This window comes from Tamandua tetradactyla, chromosome 6 (assembly GCF_023851605.1).
Source record: "Tamandua tetradactyla isolate mTamTet1 chromosome 6, mTamTet1.pri, whole genome shotgun sequence".
Lineage (NCBI taxonomy): Eukaryota > Metazoa > Chordata > Mammalia > Pilosa > Myrmecophagidae > Tamandua > Tamandua tetradactyla.
In genome coordinates, this window is record NC_135332.1 from 182,005,381 (window position 1) to 182,030,023 (window position 24,643).

Consider the following 24,643-nt stretch of genomic DNA (forward strand, 5'->3'; position numbering starts at 1 on the left):
AGGAGGCCATGTTTGCCAGGCGCTCAGGTTGGTCAGGCATTTCTACTGCCCATCTTTCCTGAATTGACAAAAACGTCAATTCAGCCAGAAAGGACGAGAAGGAGAGCATGTCCAAGGCCGGGTCACTCCCAGCTTTACGGAGCGAGAAGGAAACTGCCACTCACAAAACATCTGCAGATGCTCACATTATATTCATGCCCATCTGACCTTCAACCAGCACCGCAGAAGGCAAATGCTCTTATTCTGATTTTCAAAATAAGGCAAAACCTCAAAGGAATGCAATATACAGTGCCTGGCTCCCCTGAGTCCAGTCATTTCTTGCAGGCCCTTCTGGAATTCTTCTATACACACATGCACATATGTGTAGTTATGCATGTCCTGAAAGCAACACACTCTCACACACACAAGAGCTGGAGAATACTCTAGGCGTGTCTCCCTTCCTTGTTTTCTTGTTATTGTCACAACATGCCTTGGAGTTCTTTCTGGGTCAGACCAAATGCTGAGTGGTAGAAACCCTATTCCAGTTTCACAGATCACAAGGCTGCTTACAGCAGCAGAAATGATTCTCAAATGCAGGTGCCAAAACCCAGTGGCCAATCGTCCTCAGTATGCCAAAGGCATCTCAAAACCATGCCTGGTAGACAACAGATACTCAACAGAGGTCCACTGGCTTTGACGGAGGTATTAATTTAAAATCCTCCAGTGTCTCCATTAGCTGTGACTCAGCAGAAAGGGGATTAACAAAGGTATCGGATCCAGTTGTGATGCTCTTCTGATTTGTTGGCTCCAAGCCCCGTTTGACTCAGGCCTGGGCATCCTGTTGTCTGGGCCTGTTACTTTCCCACAACCGCATTTTCTTATCACCGATATTTGTTCACCACTGATGCATCCATTGGAAAGTGCCTCAGGACCTACTGAGGAGCATAAGGAATCAATGAATCGGTTATTCGGTCTGACTTTCAAAACAATGCACCAATATCATATAGACTGAAAGACACATGAAGAAAACTTTAGGGAATTTTCATGAGGCTGATTCAGTATGGTTATTGATAGAATAAGAATTCAAAATACCACCTGAAGGAAAAAAAAAAAGCCACCTGAAGAGAAATCTGGAAAAAGTATATGATTAGAGAGTATTATAAACAAACAAACAAAAAAACCCAAAGAGCCTCCTCCATAAATCACTCAGCAACATGACATTTTGAAAGTGATGATTCCTGCAGAGAATTCCACAGCCACCCACTCTCCATGCCTGCAGAGCCTGTGCCTACTGGGAAGAGACAAGATACCTGCAAGTGGGTGAGATAGACTGAAAAGCCTTTATCAATCTCCCCTGCACAAAGAAAGAAGGTTTTAGCAACCTCCCTTTCCAATAGTCTAAACAGGGTTAGAACGGAAACCCTAAATAACAAAACAGAATCCAGTAGGACCACAGAACTTGGAGTTGCCGTGAGCTCACCCCTCGCCCGGGTTCACCCCCACAAAAAGCACAACGAAAGTCAGATCCCTCTCCCCTTCCTTGGCCGAATCAAGTCCGGTGTAAATGTCCAATCAGTCTTGGGTTTGAGACTTAAACCCAAAGTTAAACTTTGAGTTCAGGCTTTGCTACTTACTCCCAGAGTTGCCTTTCTAGGGACTTTTACCTCCCCCAGTGTGGGTGCATTGTCTGCAAAGAAGGGGTGCTCATGCTCTGGACCCCTAGGGCTGCTGTTAGGATTAAGTGAGACATTCAAGTAAGGTGTTCACTCATGGTAAGTCCCAGTGTAGACTCAGCATGCACCAAGGGAGCGCTGTTCACTTAGGGCACATGCACTGACAGTCGCCGTGCCCCATTTCATGGCTTCTGCAGCTAAAGTATCAACAACATCCATCAGAAACCTAAAAAGGGATTTTAACTTAACTGAAGTTCATTGGAGCTCTGCAGTGCCGTGACTGGATAGGACACAGAATCTGCAGTTGGAGGCTGTACCTTGCTCAAGGAATAACCACTCCACACAAGTATGAGAGCTGCCACTTGGTATCTCTAAGTGTCTGTTTCCCAGCTGATAATGAGGTTAAAGCACTTAGCAGAGGACCTAGTATATATTAAGTGCTTTGTAAAGGCTAAGAAGTTATGCTTTCTGTATCATTTATTGTATAGCAAATATATCATAATCAGATAAGGCTAAGTTTGCCATCAACCCTTATAAATGACCCTAAAATCTACATCTCTAAATCTAATTCCTGTCCTGTGTTCTGGAACTCTAATCGAAACAGCTGATGGTACAGCTGCGGAGTTCTCCTACAGACATCCTAAATGGAAATTTTTCTATTCCCCGACCCAATCTTTCCATCCCCTTTGCTCTTTGTCCATGAATCCCACTTTGTCCAACCACCAGGAAAGTCCAAGGAGACTTTTTAGACTACAGATTACTTCCTAACCCAGTCCAGAGATTCTTTTACCCTTAAAAGTCCAGAAGATTCTACTTCAGAAACTCTCTTGCCTTGGCCCTCGTTTGACTCTCTGTGTTGCTTACTTGAAGAGTTAAACACCCTTCAGATCCGCTGCTCCCTTCCCTCTGCACATGCAGATCTGTCGCTGGCGTAACCAACAGTCTCCAAGACAAAGTCCGAGTTCCTTAGCGTGACATTCAAGGCTTCACGAAGTGAGCCCTGACCACAATTCCAGACTCCTCTGCTGCTTCTTGATCCACTCCAGGCTCAAGTGGCTTTTCTCCTTTTAAGAGCTTGTCCCCTGCTGTCTGAAGTGTCCTTTTCTTCCTTTACTAACACCCAGTTATTAGCAAGACTCAAGTCAAAGGCACCTCTTCTCGGAAGCTTCTCCAAGCACTGCTTCCTCTCTGGCCTCTGCGTACCTCAGTTGTCTCTGTCCATCTCTCTCCAGCACACCCTGGAGGCCTTCAAGGTAGAAGCAGTGCTGTCTGTCTTTGAAACTGTAATGCTTAGCACACAGGTGCTCACTGGACACATAAATGAAGGAATGAACGATCTCAGCATCCTCTAGGGGCCTCTATGACACCAAGGCACCATATAGGAGATGGACCCAGGTCTGAATTTTAGATCCAATGAACCCTCACCTCTCCCTGCTTTCGCTTTAGAACTGTGGGTGTTTCGCACAATTTGTGGATTTGGATTTCATAGATTACAATAACCACGCCATTGAAATGTATAAATATGCTTATTTATAATTCATATGAAATATGTACACTATCTGATTTTTATGGGTATAACTTTTTATTTCATTTGAACTTGCCCATAACATAGGACATACTTTTGTCTAAAAATTGAATTACGTGAAATATATCAATAGAATTGGCTTTTGACATTCTGGATATTTATTTTCAGAAGGAAATGCAAACTATGCCAGACCTCAAAATCCAGAGTAGCTACTCTACTATCTGCTTCCTGTGCCAGGCACCACTTTTGCTTCCTCGGATTCTCTTTTTTTGGGATTCAGTGAGTCTGACATAATCATTCCATTTTTTACAGATAAGAAAACAATCATAATGATTACAGGATAATAATAACAACACAGATACATATCTGACGTGTGCCATCTGTTTGGGCACGTTTCCTGCATTAACCATTCAATTCTCCTGCATACCCTATGAAACGAGAACGGCTGTAGAGACTGGGAACAGCCTCAGCATGGTGAGAAGCTTGTTGATGCTCCCATGGCGAGTGGTAGATGAGGAAGGCAGGAAACGCCGGTGCTGGAACCCACACATGCTGGACTTGATGCTCCTCTGTCCTGAGCCTCGGCAGCTTTAACCGCTGCCCTGCACCCACACACCCAGGGCGGCAGAGCTGAGCCAGCCCAAGTCAGCGTTGAAAGAGGAAGCCACTCCGTCAGCCACAAAGGCTGCCCGCCTCCCTGGGAGGTCTTCAGCTCTGCTCCTGGCCAGCTGCTGTGCCCGGACCAGGCTGCCTGTCCCGCTGACCCCTTCCGGGCAGCAGCACCCTGCAGGTGTCATGCAGGCAGACCCAGCTGCACATGCCAGCAAACCAGAGGTGGTGGCCATGCGTGCCAGCAAGAAGTGGTGACCGCACGTGCCAGCAAACCAGAGGTGGTGACCACGCGTGCCAGCAAGAAAAGGTGGTGACCGCGCGTGCCAGCAAACCAGAGGTGGTGACGGCATGTGCCAGCAACAAGAGGTGGTGACCGTGCGTGCCAGCAAACCAGAGGTGGTGGCCATGTGTGCCAGCAAACCAGAGGTGGTGACCGTGCGTGCCAGCAAGAAGAGGTGGTGACCGCGCGTGCCAGCAAGAAGAGGTGGTGACCGCGTGTGCCAGCAAGAAGAGGTGGTGACCGCGCGTGCCAGCAAGAAGAGGTGGTGACCGCGTGTGCCAGCAAGAAGAGGTGGTGACCGCGTGTGCCAGCAAGAAGAGGTGGTGACCGTGCGTGCCAGCAAGAAGAGGTGGTGACCACGCGTGCCAGCAAACCAGAGGTGGTGACTGCGCATGCCAGGAAACCAGTTGTTTATCAACGCACATGTTTTTTTACCAAACATAGTTGAAGTATAGAAATCACAAATGATTTCTTTTAGGCAGACACTATTTGATTCACAGCTACTCTTGCTGCTTCCCCAGTGCCACACTGTTGCTGTGAGCAAGAGAGAAAGGAAGCCAGTGTTTCCAAGTGTGGGTATGGGGTGGTGCGAGCACTGCAGTGGGGGCTCCCAGCTTGGGGCACTCTTCCCTGAATGGGTCAGCAAGGGCAGCAAGAGGCAGGCAGAGGCTGCGGTGCGGGTCACCAGCTCCCCAACCCGACGTGTTTTCACGTTTATATAAGTTGAACATTCACTCTGATAATTCAGAACCATCTTCACCACCCAAGCTGCATTTTCCATGAATATGTAAGTTGTTATTAATCTGCTTGACTTGAGGGAATGCTATTTTCATGTCACAAATGTCACCAATGGAAGTCCCAGTCTGTGTTCTCAGCGTGGACAGAGGTCCTTGGCTGTCACACTCCTTGACCTCTCTGCATTGACCTGGGCAAATGGTGACTTGGGAATAGGGCGCTGGGCTCTGACTTTCCTTCCCTTTGGGCAGTGAATGCTCCTGCAGGGGAATTTATCCCCACTGCCCCAGCCTGGGCAGCCTGACGGGGGATTCTCTGCAAGGAGGGCCCCAACCACCCCACACGGTTGCACCCAGAGCGTGAGAACATGGCTCTAGACTTCAGGGTTCAGGAGCCCCTTGAATAAGTGCAGCCAAAGTCATCTCATGTCTGAGTCTAACTCCGCATCCAAGGCACTGGCCAAACACCGAGCCCCCTCCAGGTGCAGCATTCAGGCAGGAGGAGGCGCTGCTCCTCAGGCCCACCCGCCAGGGCAGGCGCAGACCCCGCTGCTCTGGGCAGGAGCTTGGGAATGAGGCCCCACAGGGAGCCTGGCCAGGTGCAGTGGGCTGGGCGGAAGGCTGGTTTTCAGTCGTGACACTTGGGCATCCAGGAGCATCTCCTGGGAGCAGCATCAGCAGCGAGAGTGAAGTCAGGGCCTGGACCGCCCATGTTGGAGGTCAGAGAAGTTACATGTTGGGTTTTCTGCAGGGACTCACTTGTAAAATAATTCCTCGGTTAAAACAAAGTTTGAAAATCACTGGTGTGAAGGAATGCCCCGTGAAGGTTTGACCACTCTACTGCAGTCCAAAAGGCAAGTACGAGTGTGGCTGGAAGCCAGGCCACAGCTGTTCTGCTGCTCATCGGATTCACTTCTACGTCCTAAATACATGGTTTTCTTACCTCTCTGTTTATAAGCCGTGTGTTAAATAGCAATGTAAAAAATTATTTTGATGCAGCTTCTTTCAGCATCAGTACAAGGTGATTTTTATTTGAAGTTCCATTTTGTGAGGCGAAGCCACAGAGCGCCATAAAACTCTCGGTGGACTTGGAATTAGGGGACAGGCTGGGCCAGCTCTGAGTCTCGCGCTGTACCAGCATCAGCAGCTCGGACAGAGACGAGCTCACCCCGAAAGAGCGAGGGTGCAGTAAGGGGCAGCTCTGGTCAATCGTAAAGCACAGCAGACACGCATGGCCTCCGTTTCCATCAGCAGCGTTCCATATGAATGCTTTCACCAGCGGTAACTAAACTGGTCAGTGCTTACAGAACCAATGGGTCTTGACCTACTTAGAACTCGGAAAAGCAATAACTCCTTAATAATTATATAAGTTGAACATTCACTCTGAGAATTCAGAACCATCACCACCCAAGCTGCGTTTTCCATGAATATGTAAGCTGTTATTAATCTGCTTGACTTGAGGGAACTCTATTTTCATATTATAAATATCACCAATGGAAGTCCCAGTGGGTCTCCTGATATCCCTAGCACATCGGTGAGGTCCACGCAGCTGCATTTAGTGTTATCCTCCCGAGGACTCCTTTCTGGGCGTCCCTGGTGCTGGCTGAGCACTTGTGCTCTTAGATGTAATAAGCACTGCCCCACCCAGAGAAGAATATACTCAAGTTGGGAGAAGCAGGGACAGGAAAACATAACTGCAGGGCAATATGGTAGGTGGTAAGTGCAACGGGACTCGTGTCCATTGGAAGGGCAAGGGCGGGAAGGCTTCCTGGAGGTGGGGACGCTGGACTGGAGCTGGGAGGGCTGGTCAGGTTGAAAGGAGATGAAGGAAGGCACGTCAAGCATGAGGAGCATTAAAAAATGCACAGTGAGTAAAGAACAAAGTGCAGGCAAATACATACACGCAGCTCTGTTCTGTTAAAGTGCATGAATCTGGGAGAGAGACACGGGGAAGCGGCTGGACAGACGGACTGCAGCAGGGTCACAGGCGGCTGGGAGTGTCACATCAGACTCGATCCCCAGGCAGTCAGGAGACTCAAAGGAAACGTGCAAAAAAGCCGTGTGCTCGTGTTTCCCACGAGGCACGTTGGGGAGGCGGGGCGGGTGCAGGTCAGAGTCTCCTCCGTGGCGCTGGGCTCTGAGGCTGTCTCATCTGCTCCTCCAGACCCTGGGGGCTGGATGCCACCAGAAACCACAGAGTGGACCGGTCCCCGAGCGGTTCATCAAGGCCCTCAGACCCACAGCCATTAAGAGGCTGGCCCAGGATCCAAAATAGTGCCCCCGGGTTCCCCATTCTAGCTCCTCATCCCCAGGGCACTTTTCTGAACTGCCAGAATCAAAATCCCAGAACAGAAGGTGGGCTTCTCAGCAGAGACAAGACAGCGGGAAGACAGCAGGAGTGACGTGAAATGGCACCAGGCCATCTGGATGAGTCACGTAGTGTGTGGGAAGGGTAGGAGATTGTCACCCCCATCCCCAAGAGGCCAACTCTGAGATGGTCAGCTCAGACCCATCTGCAGAAATGAGTGGCAGTCTCGAAGCCTCGGCACTGCAGCTGCTGGGACTGTGTCTGCTTCGGAAGCTGTAGACACTCACTATGGCTCCTCAAAGATGAAAACCCCTGGGTTGTTGGGACCCTCATGGAAGTCAGCACTCCAGCCTGTGCGAGGGCAGGCATGCAGCATTCGAACTGCTCTACAACTGTGAGTTTCTAAGTCCCACATGCGAATTAGGTTTTTGACTCCCCATTCCCCACACCCAGCAATTCTGGTGGTCTTCTGCATACAGCCTCTCTGCAGAACCCTGGGCAGGAAACCAGAGCAGACCAGCGCTGGAAGAGGGTTCCACATCTGACAGCAAACTGCACTCGGATATTCCTCCAGGTCTGGCACTGGCGTGGCACCCAGACGGCGTGTCCAATGCAGGACGGGGCCAGGGATGGCTAAGCCTCAGAGTCCCCAGCCCAGGGCATGGCAGGATCTGGGGGTCAAGAGACCCAAGGCCAAAGCCCGTGCTCCATCCACCACCCAGCCCCACCCCCAGAGATGCTGCTCAGTAATGGGGAGGCTCGACATGGCCCCTGCAGAGAGCAGGCACTACTGGCCTCAGGGACCATGAAGCCACAGAGGTCACTGCACGGCCACTGCCCATCAAGGCTCAGCTCTGCACTGGAATTACTGTAACTATCTCAGAACGACAGCATCTGCACAGCAAACCATAGCACCTGCGGCACATACGTCAACTCCGCAAGGAACGCCTCACACCTTTGCACAGATGACAGGCAGGGTGGGGGATTCCTCAGACACGGTCTCGGGAGTAGCCCACAAAAACTATTTATCAAAAACAATTGCAACAAATTGAAGTCAAATTTGAATCGTGGGGCTGACCCCCTTACAGTAACCAGCACCGTGCAGTTTTAGAAGCTGCCCAGATGTCGGGGTTCAGGGTCAACCTGTCTGCCCCTGGCCACAAAATGATGGCATCTCTGCTGCTTTGTGGCAGCCGAGCTCTAAAGGAGGAGGGGACAGGCTGAGGGTACAGCACACGCAGTGACGGCTTGGCCGCGGCACGGTGGAAGCGCTGCCCCTTGTCCCTAAGCGAGACTCTGCGGCACGCAGGGGAAGTGAGCGGGGCCTGCGCCCCACAGCGCTCTGTGCACAGTGTCCCCCTCCCGCCTTTCAGCCCCTGGGAGCCCTCGGACGGCACAGACGGGCTCAGCACTGCATTCACTGGTGCTGACCACACACCACAGCTCCTCAAAGTGACCGAGGCCAGCCGGTCACCCCACTTTGGAAAACGCTGAGCACACCGCATTTGGAAATGCTAACTCCACCTATTAAAACACCGACAGCTTTCACTTTCTTTTCTAGTATTTTACTTCCATTCGCTCATCATTAAAAGCAATTCCCCAAGCTGTGCGCAACATTCAGCAATTTTGTAAACATTTGGCAAAGTGGATTCTTAATATTTAATCTAATTGAGAGCAACATTATACAATGCATACCGAACAAGCAATTTAGTTGTCAGATCATCATAAAATCCCAAACAATCACCTTTCTTTCCTTTTTTTAAATCAATCTGCCTTGCTGGAAGGCTCTGATTTTAAGAAGAAAATTCAGTTTCATCAATTCAATCAGAAGAAACAGATAGGCTTCTTAAAAATTACCTGTCACCACAGATGACTCGTAAAGATATGAGTGATCACTGTTGAGTGAAATGAGGATACACTTATGTTCAGGGCTGACCTGAATTCAGATGCTGCTTTGCAAATTGTAAGTTCCTGCGAGCACAAGCAAGGGCCCTGCCTCCTTAGGCGCCACTCCCCAAGTGAGAACGCGGAATTGCTATCACAAATCCTTTGTCATGAGGCGCTCCCACAGTCCAGGACAGCGGCAGGGTTGGCACAGGTGCCAGGTGGGCAGCAGGCACAGCGGACACTGGTCTCCCAGGCAGCTCTTGAAAACAGTCTGCCTGAAGCAAACTGAGCAGCAGGTTTTGGACTCAGAGAGGCCTGAGTAAGAAGACTGACCCTTCCATGCTCTAGATAAGGGATGGGCAACCTTCCCTGTAACAGCCAAACACATGGAATATGTTAGGTTTGAGTCCCATAAATTCTCTGTTGCAACTATTCAAGTGTTATTCTAACCCAAAAGCAGCCATATCTAATACATAAGTAAGCAAGAGTGGCTGTGTTCCAATACAATTTTGTGTGGATGCTGCAATTTGAATTTAAAATACGTTTCACATGCCATGATCTTTCATTCTTTTGATTTTTTTCTAACCGTTTAAAAATGTAAAACTCACAGGCTTTACTAAACTCAGCGTAGTCCCTGTCCACCTGTGCACCATGGTTTGCCAAGTCCTGTTCTAATACTGCCCGTGTGGGGCTGTGACCCTCTGAGTCCTGAGTCCCCATACGTGAGAGGGAGGCAAATCCCCCCCTCCTGAGGTGTGTGTGGAGGCCCTGCAAATCCTGTGGAGTTATCCTGAAGAACAGCTACGTTCCCTCTCTAGATTGTAGCCACTATTAACAAAATTAATGCAGTATTTGTATTAATGCCAGAATAGTGTTAATGGCATGCATCTCCTTGTGCCTTATAACCTGACAACATTCCTAAGTTCTAAGAAACAGGCGGATGAAAGAAAGGACCGAACACTGCGGATCCGTGTGCTGCTTACAATGGCAATTCCTTTCTGTTTTCCTGGCTTTGATTGCTTTAAGATTTGGCCCTGAGATCTGCTCTGCAGAGACAGCTCACCTGCATAGGACTTCAGCGTGTTCAAGGGAGCTGCTTTTTGCCCTCGCCCGGCTCCTGTGGTTTAGGACCAGAAGGACAGGTGCAGCCGGGAGCAGGTGGGAGCAGCTGCACGGCGGCCTAAAGCAGGGTGGTTTTGGAGAACTCAGGCAGAGAGGGGGCAGGACGAATGCCCAGGCTGGGACAGTGGGGGCTGGCACGGAGTAGGCACCCCCAGAGAGAGCAGGAGGTGCGGGAGGTGGGCGCCAGTGGGGGGGCCGAGTCGCGTGTCGGGAAGTCTGCGCTCAGCTCCTTGGGGTGTGGACCCTCTCAGGGCCCCTGCCCGCGGCCCTCTGTCCCGCCCCTGGCTTTGACTCCCGCCCCAGCCTCTCCACCCCGGCCGCGTCCCACCAGCGCCCCGCCTTCCACCCCCTGCCTCGGAGTCCCCCCACTTCTCAAGAGAGATCATGGCAGCGGAGGAGACATCTGCCCCAGGGGCCCACTCTGCCGTCGCCCCCAGCGCGACGTACTTCCAGTGACCGTCCCCACCAAGGCAGAGGAAGCGGTCTAGAGGTTCGGATCCCTTACGCTCGTGCCATTGTGATGTCCTCCGCGTGCAGTGGATGCAGAGAATGGGCCTCAGTGCACCTGCCCAGAGCCACCCCCCTGGTGACTTCCGGCTGCACCCGAGCGGAGCCCCAGGAGAACAAGGGGGCTCAATCATGCCGCACTTCTGGATTTGGGGCCCCGCAGCCTCATCGGGGAGCACACGACAGTTGCAGCGGGGTGCGGTAAGCGCGGGATAAATTCAGACCCAAATGCTGCCAGTGCACAAAGGAAGACATCTCTCTCATTCTGAAGCCATCAAGGAGAACATTTCAAGAAAAAACACCTTGTAGAAACGACCCTACTGACAGCCAGATAAAGACGGGGGCAAAGAAACTGCAGGCCCCGTGTGAGGGCAGTTCTGCGGAACTGAAAATGAGAACTGATGGGATTTCAGCAGAAAGGAGGCATGGGGCCAGGGCTGAAGACAACCCTAGAGGCGTAAGCCAGCAAATCAGATCCCTCTTGATGGTCAAGATAAAAACCTGAGGCCCATCATCTCAGACTAGTCTTCGGTGGAGAAGGAGGGGGCGGGTCCGGAGCAAGGCACTGAGCTGGGGTCCCGTGAGTCCACAGAGCTTCTGTTCAGGCAGTGGGAGAGGGAGCTGGTAGAGGGAGCACAGAAACAAAGGTCATTAAGACAGAGTGTGTAGGAATTAGTCACTGGTGGGGAAACAAGGGAGAAGGAGGGACCCAGGATGGTTCCAGGAGTTCTGGTGGTTCACTCAAACAAGAAATGGGACAATGTTTGGATCCCTGGCAGGAAGAGACCCAGCCACGCCAACATGGTGGTAAGTAGTGAAACTTGGGAGTCCAACAGCCTGGGGTCAAGCCCTAAGGCCATCCTTCACTACCTGCCCGATCTTATCTCCTTGTCTCCTCTGTGCAACGAGGGAGATATAACAGCTTCCTCACAGGGTGCTAGAAAAGTACATTAGATAATAGGTATGAAGGCTTAAGACAGACTGGAAAACAGTTAAGGCTCAGTATATTTATGCGAATGATGTTCTTCTGATTAACAGCAAGTATCAGGTCTAATTGAAAGCATCCATTCACTGAACACCATCCCTTATATTTATACAAATTCACTTCCCTGATCACTGGAGACAGCAGGTGTGTGACAAACAGAACCATGGACTTGGAGTCATGAATCCAGGGTCTAAGTTTTATAGACAATAATCCACGCTAACTCACTTCTGGTCCCTGAGCCTCAGGCCCCCCTTCTGGGGAGGGGCAGTAACAACCCACAGGGTATTGTGACTATTAAGTGGGAAAAACAAGGATGAAAGGGCTATGAGACAGAGCAAGCACTGTGGATTCCCCAAGATCATTTTGTTATTACAGGTATTATTCAATGAAGCATCGCTGAGCCTCAGAAAGTGCAACTCAGGCACTTGGGGACATCTGTGTGCGGCCCCTACTTTCCTGCACCCTGGGGAGGTCTGTGTGGGCCCCCCACTCCCCTGTGCCCTCCTCTTGCCCCACAGTGGGTTGGATCCCACAGGCATCCCTGAGAGAGGGCTAAAGTATTCCCTGAAGCCAGAAGATATTCCAGCACACAAAGCAAGTATCATTCTCTCTGGAAGTTTTCTTGGGAAAGAAAATGAAATGAGTTTAAAACAGGTTTCCCAGTACTACCCAGAAAAAGCAGCAATAAGGCAGAGGGGACTACAAAAGCCAGCAAGGAAAAGATGCTTCTGACAGTAAACACAAGAGCTAAATCTGCTAAAGTGAACGGTACAATCCACTTGCCACTGCAACCCAGACCTGCAGACAAGGTGCCTGTTTACACCACAAACGATTTGCGAACATGATCCCAAGGGGTTTCTTGGTCACAACTACTCCAGAAATAGGGGTTCCAGAGCAAAATGTGGCAGTGAGCTGCTGATTGCCAGTTAAAGTCTAAATGACAACACAAAGTTCCATGTGGTCATTACCAGTATTATTTACAATCATCAGGGATTAATAGGACCACCTGATCAATTCAGGGCTAAGGCTATCTCAGGGTAGTTTTAATAGCATCCATTCCCTTGATACTTACTGAGCATCAGGTGCTTGCCCAGCAATGAGGAGGCCAGCAGAAAGAAGACATGGTCTGCCCTCATGAGAATTTCCGTTTGGTAGTGAAGACTGAGGACAATTTCAGGTGAGATGGGCTCTGCACAGAGTGAGGGTTCAACCTGCACGGTCAGGTGAAAGCCCCCTGAGCAAGGAGCATTCACTCTCAGTCCTGTAAGACGTGCCCAGGGGAGATCTAGAGCAAAGAAAGCCTGTGCTGTGCTGCTTTCCCCACCAGTAGAGACACAAATACTCAGTCCCCTGGGGTGTCTGTGAGTGCTGGCACTTGACAAGCTTCGCTGTGGTGTATCCAGTTGGTGATGGAGTGGGCACTGAGGAGTGAACATCAGTTCTCCAAATTCTGATCTGTTCACCTGGAACCTTTGACCTTATGGGCAGTGCTGTGACCACATCCACAGACATAAACCATTTCCTGGTAAGAGAGCTACAATAGTAATCATTTTATAAAAGAGGAAACTGAGGCAGGAGGGCACATCACTAGTAAGCTTCTTTACTTCCCAGCTGTTTCCACAAATGACTCAAATTCCCAGGGCCTCTATTTCCTGATCCACACACTAGTCATATGTAAAGTGGCTCCCAGTTCTTGTGAGAGTTAAAAGAGATGATCTATGGAAATGCTGAATGTCATCATCATCATCATCATCATCACCATCACCATCATCACTGTCACCACCATCACCATCATCACTGTCACCACCACCATCATCATCACCATCATCACCATCATCATCATCATCACCATCATCATCATCACCATCACCATCATCCTCATCACCATCATCACCGTCACCATCATCACCATCATCACCGTCACCATCATCATCGTCATCACCGTCACCATCATCATCGCCATCATCACCATTATCTAGCACCTGACAAACACCCACTTCGGTCACGAGTCTGCACAGCTCAGGCCTGGCCTGCACTTTCATACATGGTTACTAGATGAACATGCACCTGGTGACTGGAAGCACCGATGGCTTCTGGACACTCACCCCTACACCACACCATGGAAAGACTGGAAGAGCTCTTGACAGTTGGAAGAACCGCATTTGGGACGCTAACTGCTTCCTCTGTGCCCTGGACTCCTGGCACTCCTCACAACTTATCCACTTCTTTCTGATGCACCCCTTTCTACAAGAGCATTGGGTGACTTCCCTCTATGTCCAGCACTGGGCAGGACACTGGGGATTTCAGCAGTGCTCGAGAAAGACAGGACCCTGTTTCATGGAGCTTTGGTAGTGATGGAAATAAAACGGGAAGATAGGAAGGAGAAAGTTACCATGGAGTAGGCATGGGAGAAAGGTAATGAAGGGGATGGTTTCTTCTAGCAGGCTTTTAAGTTTAGGGAATTCTCATTTTTACCAAAAGAATAGCCTTTCTCTTCATACAAGAATGAAACTACTAATGGAGGACATATTTAATCCGCTTTTCAAACTAACCATAAGGGGGACAACTTAATCTTTATGAACAGTGACAACTCAGATAACTTCCACACACGTGACAGTAAGACTCGGGAGAAAACAGAAATGAATGCAGGCAAATGGCAAATGTGGTTCTCGAGTAAACCAATTATCCTGTGTGCACATGAGTGAAAAATAATTCTATTTATATTACTACCAATTGTAGCTATACTAAAATTAATCAGATGAAAAGTAGAAAAAGGACAAAGAAAAGAGAAGAGAGCCACCATTTATTCGCTATTTACCATTTGCCAATCACTCTAAATGTGTTAACACGATAACAACACATGGAGCCAGGATTCTGTCATGTTTGGGATCCCAAATAAATTTAGTGTGGTGTAGGAAAGAGAACAATGGCCCCAGACCTTACACAGAGCTGGGCTGCAACCTCAGCTCCAGTAAGGTCCTGAGGAAAGATGCCTGTTTTGCAGAGCCTTGATTTCCTCACCTGTGGAGTGGGGCCCATAGGTAGAAATGCTGCAGGTGTGGGAGACTCAGAAGAGATTATGAAAACTGAATCCTGTGTGCAGCACATAGCAGCTGCTCCACAATGTCCCTCCTTCTTCCTGCACACCTTCTAAGGTGTGCTATGGCCACTGAGTCCACACTCAGAGACCGTGTTCAATATCCTGTCCCCCAACACACACACTGGCATGCGCGCGCACACACACACACACACACACACACACCATATGTGCAAGAGGAGCGATGCCCGATCAGTCCAGCCTGCACAGCCAAGGAACCATTTGCCTTATACTGGCAATATGCCCTTTGAGAAAATCATTAAATTCACCAAACTGGAAAATAAAACCCTTTTTAGAATCCCAGTCATAAAACCACCGCGTTGCACAGGTGCCAGCGGTGCTGACCACTCACTTACTCCCTGGGCTGGCCCAGCGCGTGCTTCTCGGCAGCGGCCACTGAGGACCACTTGGCTGGATGCTAGTCCTGTGGTCTCCATGGAAACGGAAGCTAATACCACAGCACCTCAAGTAATCTTTTATTATTTCAGTATTTGAAAGCTGATTTTTCAAAATGATAGAAACTATCATATATATTCAATCATGTGTAACATTGGAGATAGAAAATGTGGGCTTTGGAATAGTCCTTAGGCTCTGTTCATTTTCCAGGAAGAAAAGATGAAGGTGCTGGTGGGGAGAAAAGACTGATATTTGAGAAAGAGCCAAGGTTCTTCTGCGATTTCCAGAATTCAGGGCTTCCATCGTGGGGTGCTGACCTCCTGCCATCAGCCGTGGCGTGAACAGCAAGGCCGGTTCACGAGAGACCGCGGGGCGCAGGCTGAGAAACCACAGTGGGCACAGTGAAGGCCCGAAGGTCACACCGTTCCCTGAGTACTTAAAACAGAAAATCAAATTCACTGGCTCTTCTCTCCCACTCTGAAATCTCTCCCACCTACCCGCGCCCTCACTGCATGCTGCCGTGGGTCCCTGCAGCCACTCTGCAGTCTGACCCTTTCCTCTAGGAGCTCACAGGTTGGTGCACAGTGAGGCAGCGTGGGGACAGGTGTGCCTGCGCTGGTGACACACAGCTCAAATAAACTCTCGTGTGCATACAGCCTACCTAAGGCTGCCTCCTGCCCTGCCCTGCCTTCCATGTTCAATACATTAATTCATTTACTTCTCACCTCAACCCAGTGAGTTGTTCTTATGAATAGGATTCCTGCTTTATAGAGGAGTTCAGCTCAGGCTCAGTGAGAGTAAGTATAGGGCTCTTTCTCTCTCTCTCTCTCACACACGCACACGCGTGCGTGCACACACACATACACACACACACACACACACGGCAGCAGCGTGGTCAAGGTGAGGTCATAAGCAGTCTGCCTCCAGAGACCAGGCTGGCACTGGAACTGCTAAATGAGATACGACATTTGAAATGCTTGGGTGGCTCAAGAGGAAAATACTAGAACAAGACCCTCGGCCCTGGTCAGCCCAGCCTCCCGGGTTCCTCCAGCTACCACCCTGAGCAGGCAGCCAAGGCAGCCCTTGCTCTGGGTCTCCCTGGCAGGCCCTGCTGGGCTCAGCCACCCGCAAGATGCAAAGAACCAAGTTGGTTCAACCGGACAGCCTGCGCTGCCGGCCTGGGTTCTTGTGCCTGGCCGATGCGGGTTAGCTGCCGCTGTGAGCCCCTGAGCTTCAGCTCACATGAAAAAGGAATTAGGTCATCATGAGAATCAAATATGTGAATTAATGGGATGCTCAGCACGGGTAACTTTGTGCCCACGCTGGTGATGGAGATGGTGAGGATGACAAAGGTGGAGGTAGGTGGTCCCCTGACCGCACAAGGCACGTCCAGGGAAACCCCTCGTAGAACCTAAGTTCAGAGCACCACATTAAGCTCAGCTCATGGTTTACAGGGAAGATGACAGAATCACAGCAATGCCAGACTCACACAGACCAACGTTCCAGCTCCACGTAAAAGGTACACTTTTTACAGTGCACTTGTGCGGGGACCACTGCGTCCGGCCAGGAAGGGGAAAAGCAGATTTACACTCCCCCTTGAGACAACTAAAGTGCATATAAAACATATGAAACAGTGGTGTCAGACATTAAGCGCCTTGCTGAACGGATGGTGAGGCCAGAAAGGAAGAAATGAAGCGGACCTCACATTCCCCCGAGAGAATATCCAGGCAGGATGCAGGGAGGTGGAACCAGGAAACCCTGCAGACTCTGTGAGCTGAAGGTGGTGAGAGGAGTGAGGGGCTAAGGCTAGCGGCTGGAGGACTGGAGAGAAGCACCCCAAAGCAGAGTTCCGGAGCCCTGCAGGAGCTCGCCTTCGAGTTCCCAGCTGATACTGACCAGCATGTGCATATGACAGGCCAGAGAAGACCCCAAAGGAGCAAACACTTCCCAGAGCTTGTGCAAGAACAGGAATAATTTGTGCACCCATTAGCTGAAGTGGAATCCTCATAATTCCTAATCTAGCTAAAGTCGGCCCGAGAGTAGGGGCTGCTGTACTGCCTCCCCACAAACCTTAAAGCAGACATCAGAGTGATCAAACTGCTTCCAAATACCTGTGCCCCACAAAAAACAAACATATAGAGACACAGAAAGTGCTCAGTGCTGAAAAAGGTAAGATGTACAGTGTGTGGCATTAAATAATTACCAAGCATGCAAAGAAGCAGGGAAATATAACCCATAATGAGGAGAAAAATTAATCAAAATTAGCTGATCATGAAATGGCACAGACACGGATGGAGAACTGACAGAATTCCCAGCAGAGGAGGCTACTGCCAGGGAAAGGAAGCTCAGAGTGGGAGGTGACACATGCAGGAGGGAGGGAGGAACTGGGGAGCGAGGCAGGGGGCAGAAGGGAAGGAACCACAGGGATAAAGGAGGTGGAGCGAGCATCAGAGGACAGCAGGGACTTCCAGCCAAGGCAGGTGGTAGCAGGAGGCAGAGCAGCAGCTGCCCGCCGATTCTCTACACCTCGTGGCAGCGGCGTGACCCCTGACACAGAGCTTCATCTACTGTCCTTCGCTGCCACCCCCATGCAGGCCGCCTCCCCCGTGGGCCCCAGGAGGGCAGGGCACAGGGCGGCCGCGGGGACAGGATGGTCATGGGGACATGGCGGTCACAGGGACAGGGCGGTCACGGGGACAGGCTGGCCACAGGGACAGAGCCATGCAGGGCACGTGGGGCGTGGAAGGGCCTCCATCCGTACGGGAGCCGGAGCAGCGGAGAGGGGAGGACTCTGGAGGAGCGGCACTGGGGCTGGGGAAGATGTGGAGGGTGGAGGAGGAGGTGCAGCGCGGACAGTGTGGAGGACCAGGCTCTGGGCTCAGCTGAGGCTCAGCAGCCACAGCCCCTGCCCCGTCTGTGCCTTGACCAGGCCGAGGCACCCAGGTGTGCACGCGCAGGGCGGCAGCCTCCCTGTGATGCGGGAAGGAAAAGACACTCCCTGCGGAGAGCCCCGGCAGCACAAGTGGAGCTGGGGCAGCGAGTCCAGCTCGGACTCGCCTTTGAAAAGCTCTGGCCTGGGAACTGTGCCACAGACTTTGTCCAAGCTTGTGCTGAGGGGGCGTCTTCCGTACCCTGTTATCAGGCAGCCCCTGGCCGCCGGCGGGGTGGGGGCAGAGCGTGGCTGAGGCGTGAGGCCGCTGGCCCTTGGGGTCGGGCAGGGGTCGAGGCCCAGCACTCACCGCAGGAGGATGGGGAGACAGCCTGGCAGGACTGGGTCGCGCGGCGCATGGGGGCTGCTGGGGGCTGGGATTTGGGCCTAGTTGGGAGGTGAGGGAGGTTTCAGCAACGTGGAGTCCCAACGTGGGCGCCTTCCCAGCCGGTGCATCCGGTGACCTCAGAGCACAAACCAAAGCAAAGCAGGTGACCCAGTTCCGAGGGCCTGTGTGCGTGTCTGTGCACTTGCCACGCATCCCGCGGCCGTGACTACATCCGCTTTACACAGACGCCGCGGCACGCCGCGCACGGGGGACGTGAGAGTGGGCGGCGCTGGGCTTACTGCGCATCTGCTGTGCACCGGGAACGCGCGAGGCCGAGGACAGGTCAGACACAGACCTTTCCCACGCCCAGCGCCGACGACCCCGTCGCGCCCGGACACGCAGGAGAGCAGCTGGCACCCGAGGCAGGACAAGGAACAGCGACAGTTTTCAGCCATGCAAAGGGTGGTGCATTAACAAGTCCTGGGGACGCCTGCACGGAAACCCCCCTTTTGCTGACAGGCTTCGCTCTTTCTTGGCCTGTGGAATTACAGGGGTGCACACGCAGGTGACTGTAATGCCATGTGCCCAAACCCCGCAGCCCGTGCACCACACAGCAATGTGTGCTTTATTTTGGAGGATTTTACAAACCAGATAATCATTTAAATAAGAAATTCTAAAGCCATTAAATTGAAACGGGGAAAGGGGGCAACCCGGTGCCTCTATTATAGTAAGTCTTGAAATAAAAACGTTTAGAAGTCTTTTAACTGCAGTTTTCTGTTTGTTAATGACTGTTGTGTTTTCCTGGTGACTCCGGCCCCTTCTCCACGTAGTCAATCATGAAGCACACTATTCACAAACTTCAAACAGTCGCACGATGCGCTCAGCTGCCTGGTCCAGATGGAGCGTTCAGGAGACATCGGGCAGGTGCGCCGAGAGCAACATGCAGAGCAGATGTCCACGCTTGCTTCTGCCCACCTCGGGGACATTACTGCGCTCACTGGGCTCATTTTGTTGAGCTCCGTGATCAGGAGACAATAATGAGTAATAATTAATAATCACTCCCAGGGCTGAATTAGGCCTTTTATAACCCCAGGCACTTTTGACTTCATGAGCCCATTCACCCAATAAATTCCTACCTACCTACCTACATACATACGTATATATACACATACACACACGTACACGCGTACACACATACATGCGTGTACGTGTAGGCATGCACACCTACATACATACATGCACGTGCGCATACATACATACCTGCAATAGACACACCTACCTACATACATGCATGCATGCATGCACACATACATGTGCAGTAAGAACTGGAAACAAAAGGGTAAAGGGCTGCCCTTGGGGAGTGCTGGGAACCTGCCTGGGAGCCAGCCCTGTGCCTCAGTTTCCCTTCCCTGCCTTGTTCTGCAGGGCACATGCCTCCCAGCAGTGGGGAGGGGCTGCCACAGGGCCAGGCTGACAATGGAAGCGACTCGGTAAAGGTAAGGGCCGCAGCCCAGGCCAGGTGTGGGCAATAGTCCCTACAGGGAAGGCTTCGCTGTACAAGTCCCAGCCGCTGACCTCAAAGCAGGATGCCTCCAGGGAGGCAAACCAGGATAAGCGCTGCGAGGCACATGCGCCCTGTCTGGAAACCATTTTCCGCATCATGCTGCGGACAGAGGGGCCCACTCGGGCCGTCTGAGATGGAGCCATCTGACAGAGCCCCTCGCCCTGCCCAGCGACCCCTGATCGGCAGGTGAGCAAAGGGAGGCGGGACAAAGCGCTGCTGGACGCCCAGCGCCTCATGCTCCATTTGCAGGTGCCCTGGTCATCTCGTTCAGATGCTCCCGTTCCTCAGTCTGACACTCACTGGTCAGCGAAGCTTCCTGAGCCCGGGCGGCAGGACCCAGCATCAGGTGCACCGGGGGTAAACCCGGGCAGCGCGGAGAGTCTGGGGCCTGTGTCCCTCTGCTGGGCCCCCCAGTGGTGGCACCAGATGACCTTACAGTTCCGACTTGGCCAGGCCCAGCTGTGTGACTACAGAGACATAACCTCTGTGACTCAGTTTCCTCATCTGTGAAAGGTGATCTAACAAGGATGCTGTGGAAATGGAAGGAGCTGGTGCGTGTAACTGGCTGAGGAGACCAGCTTGGCTCATACAAGTGTTCGGAGATGTGATTTGAAAGGGTCAGCACCTCATGTTTCACACTATGGGAGAATTTTTAATTTAACTCCTCCTTTGCCTCACACACACGAGTGGGGTCCATGCGTGGTCTCAGTCCCCGCACACTTGGATGCAGCCCACAGTGGGTACAGAGTCGGTGAAGGACAGATAAGTAAATGAACAGAGGGGGGCCCCTCCCCGAGGCCAGGTGCATCTGAAGCCCACGTCTTCCCTGGGTGGCAGCCCCCCTCGGCTGCGGGGAGGCCCCACTTATTTCTGCTTTTCCAGAGTGAGTAAGTTGTGCCTGGTGGGGGAACGGGGACCGAGGCAGGAAGAAAGGGGGTGCATCTTCCCTGAGAGAGAAAGGGTCTCCTGAGTCTGAGCCTCTGAACTTCTGATCTTCAAACGAGGGTCCGTCAGAGCCCAGCACGTGCCAAGGGCCCAGTGCTGCGACAAGCCTGCGGGGACCTTCCAGTGAAAACCACATGGCAGGCGCTGCAGGAGCTCCGGGCGGAATGTACTCCAGCCTCATGGAAACCGAGACCCAGGGGCAGACGGCTGCTCACGGTCAAGGCCAAGCACAGAGCCACATCCCAGGTCTTCCTTTATGCCCTGCCCACAAGACCACATCGGGCTCTTCGAGGGGCATTCCTCTTAATTATGTGGATAAACAAAAAGAACGGTGCCAGCAGAGGGGATTATGGTAAATTCTTCTATCCAAGTCTCAATGCCCACAGCTTCATTTTATTTCATAGTCTCAGCAGCCCTGGGGCGTAAGCTTTCGTATCCTCTTTGACAGATAAGTCTCAGGGTCAGAGAGGAAAAATAATTCCCTGGGGAGAAACTGCTGGCTTGTGACAGGAACAGGACCCTGGCTTTTGCCCCTGACTCTAAATCCAACACCACAGCTGCCTGAGTCACAGCGGGCCGAGCAGGCTTCCCAGGAGCCAGGGCTCTGGGCTATGGAAGAGGAGTGCGCCTGTCACAGCAACCTCACCCCCCCCATCATTTTCATGCAAATCAGCTCATTTTGCTATGAAATTCTAGTTTCTGTGAGCGTCTGCACAAAAAGCCTCATTTTGAAGGGAGCAGCTGTTCTCAAATCCTCCCAACCAATGGAACAGTCTGTGCAGATTCCGCTATTTGCTAACGCCTGAGACTTCTCAGGATCTGGAAGCCTGGCTCCCGGGAGGAGGCAGGTGTGGACTTGATTCCCTGCTCGGCAGTCCTCACCTGGAAGGTGCAAGCGCAAGCACTGCACTGAGTCCACATAATGGGATGGGACCCAGATGGATGTGCAAAGGAGAAGCATTAGATCCCAAAACAACCCACCGAGCACAGTCCCGAGAGCAAGTTCACCACAAAGCACCCATCAGAAGACACTCTGACTGATTCTTGTAAGAAACCGGGCTGACTTACACACTCCCAAAAGGAGGCAAGAAATTCTTAAAAACTATACTTTATCACGTGCCTGCCGTGAGTCTATTTTTGTGAATTTTTATGCGTGTTATAATGTCCACCGTCCTCTCTGCAAGGTTGGTCTGGTACCATTTACAGTCAAGGAAAGCCCCTAAATCACACGCAGCCCCCAAACACAGCCGGTGAAGCCCGAGAGCCTCCCCCGCCACGGCGTCCGGGGTCCACATCGCGTCGGTCAGAGGCAGGCACTGCAGCCAGCTTCCAGGGCAGCCCCCTGCCGTGTCCGTCCCACGGGTGGACTCCTGCCCTCCCAGCTGGAGGCAGTTCCGTCCCTCTCCTTTGGCCCCATCTGCCCGGCTTCCGTCTGTGCCACGCGGCGCCAGCTGATGAGTCTGCTCTCCTCGTGCACTCAGTGTTCCCACAGCATCATCCACACACGTGCGACAGTTAGTCACTCAACACACAATTACTGAGAATGGATCGCATGTGTCGGGACCTGGGGTGTGGAGAAGAGTGAGACAGCCTGTACCCCCAGCAGCACAGAGTCCAGTAGGAGAGAGAGGGAGATGGGAGAGGCGGCCGTGGAGAAAGTCTGGGGGAGAGAATGCTTCCTGGAGGAGGTGGCATCTGAACGGGGCCTTGGAGGGTGTGCAGGGAGCCGCTCTGTGGACAACGGCATTCCCTCAGGCTGCAGGGGGGTTCCCTGGAGTTCCCACTGACTGGAGATTTTGAGGCGAGGGGCCCGCTGGGGAGGATGCTGGGGCCCCTGGGTTTGGGGGTGAGGGAAACAGCCCTGGGTGGGGGCCGCTGGCTGTGATGTGGTCACAACAAGGGCCTCAGTCAATGGCCGGGAGCTCTTGGGCAGGGGCAGCCCAGCAGCCCCATATGCCGACACGCCAAGCGCCAGGGGGCTAGGCGCGTGCCTGGGGTGCAGCACACTGTGTGCCCCACATGACGGACCTGAGCTGGGGCTTGGGGGTGCAGGAGGGGCCAGGAGCCCCTGATTTCTCTCCTTCCCAATCGCTGTCTGAGCCCTGAAGCTGCCTGTGCCTGTGCAGTCCTTGCTAGCAGGCTTCCCTCACTCACGTCCTCTCTGCCGGCGACGGCATCGGGCAAGGACAGGATTCCGAGGCTGGTGCTGCCTGAGACGCACCTAGAAGCCACTACACTGCACCTTCATGGCAGTCCGACTTGGCCCCCAGGCCTGCGCTTCCCTCTGTACCGAGCGCAGCCTGGCCGGGTCCCTCCCCTCAGGAACCCCAGCAGCTGTCCTCCTCACCCCCAGGAGAACCTGACACAGCCCCTTGGACCAGCAGGAGACAGGACGCAGCCAGCTCTCCTGGCTGGCTCGGGGCCAGGGCGGTGAGGCCACGGGCAGGCACAGGACCTGTGGTCTGCCCAGGCAGTAAGGCCCCTTGGGGCACGGGCACCCTTGCTCGGGGGCAGCTGAGTGCGACAGCCCACCACATCTGTGCGCACACTGGCTGTTCTCATCAGGCCACGAATAAAAGGGCATCATGTGCTGGCTCAGAAGACAGATGGCCAGGGACATGGGGTGCGCGGCCAAAGCCCTGAGCGTTGCAGAGAAGGCAGGTGCTTCTGGGAGGAAGGAGCAGGGGCTGGGGGGAAGAGGCAGATGCGGTGACGCCCACCGGGCGTCAGGGACCGGTCCAGGAATCCTACATCCATTACAATGTTGGCTACGCGCGGTTTTGGGGTGAGTGACCCCGCAAGGTTGGGGCAGTGGGGCTTGGGGTGGTGGGCCACAGGGATGCAGCCGGCGTGGCCAGTGCCGCGGGACGCTCGAGGCTGACCTGTGGTCTGAGGGGTCACAGCTCACCCTGAGGCCCCCATACCTCGAGAGAGCCTCAGCCCTCGAGGGGATGCTGTGAAGCGCACATGTGTGGGGCCTGCTGGACACGACCACAGCACAGTCAGGAGAAGGGACAGCGGAAAGCGGACAGCTGGGCTCAGGGAGGGAGACGTCTGGAGACACGGCTTCTCGCGGCCCAGTCAATGCCGGGCAGGGCAGATAACGCACCCTGGCACCGCGTGTTACCTCGGAGGCGGTTGGCTTGCAGTATCCAGCTCCAAAGACCAGGTTTTCCAGAGAAATGCTGGACTGCTCTGCTCCCGCCTCTGAGCCCCCTTTACCGAGCCAGGAGCCTCTTCCTGGGCGTGTGAAACTAGAGAAGAGAAGAGGGAGAAAAGGATGAAGAGACAATGCAGTGTCCTCGGCCCCTCGGGGAGCGCGCTGGAGCTTGGTGTAAATTATTTAGGGGGAGAACGTCCCCCCAGAGGGAGCGCTCGGACAGGTGAGGGGGCATCTCCGCATGCCATGTGGCACGTAAAATGGAGGCCAAGCGTGTGTCACACCCACAATGGGCGCGAGTGGGCAGGGGAGAGAAGAAACACCTACCCTGAGCACCAAGGGCCGGCCTGCGAGGGCAGCGTGTGGGCCCTGGGGTGCACTGGGGCCAGTGGCCGAGCTCCTGGAGAGGGCAGCGGAGTCTGGGTCCCAGGTGCCCTGCTGACAGTGGCAGACCTGGACATGCTCCCTCGGCCCGCACCCCCTCGGACGCTATTCCTCTGTGGAGGCAGGACGATATCTGCCTCCACGGTCCACCCAGCAACCCGATAAGAGACCAGCGCCAAAGCCCCCTGTGTGAGCGCTGCTGCGAGGACGCGCACCCCGGACCCCGCC

At 52.9% G+C, this 24,643-nt stretch overlaps 1 protein-coding gene across 14 annotated transcripts in view; it reads right to left on the bottom strand.

Annotated features, from left to right (window-relative positions):
* The window catches only part of FAM135B (family with sequence similarity 135 member B), a 260,070-nt gene that overhangs the window by 51,031 nt on the left and 184,396 nt on the right, over nucleotides 1-24,643 (bottom strand). For all 14 annotated transcript variants that reach the window (XM_077167760.1, XM_077167756.1, XM_077167759.1 and 11 more), the window contains one exon: nucleotides 23,999-24,125. In XM_077167760.1, the coding sequence (XP_077023875.1) occupies nucleotides 23,999-24,125 (127 nt within the window). The remainder of the gene's footprint in view (nucleotides 1-23,998; nucleotides 24,126-24,643) is intronic.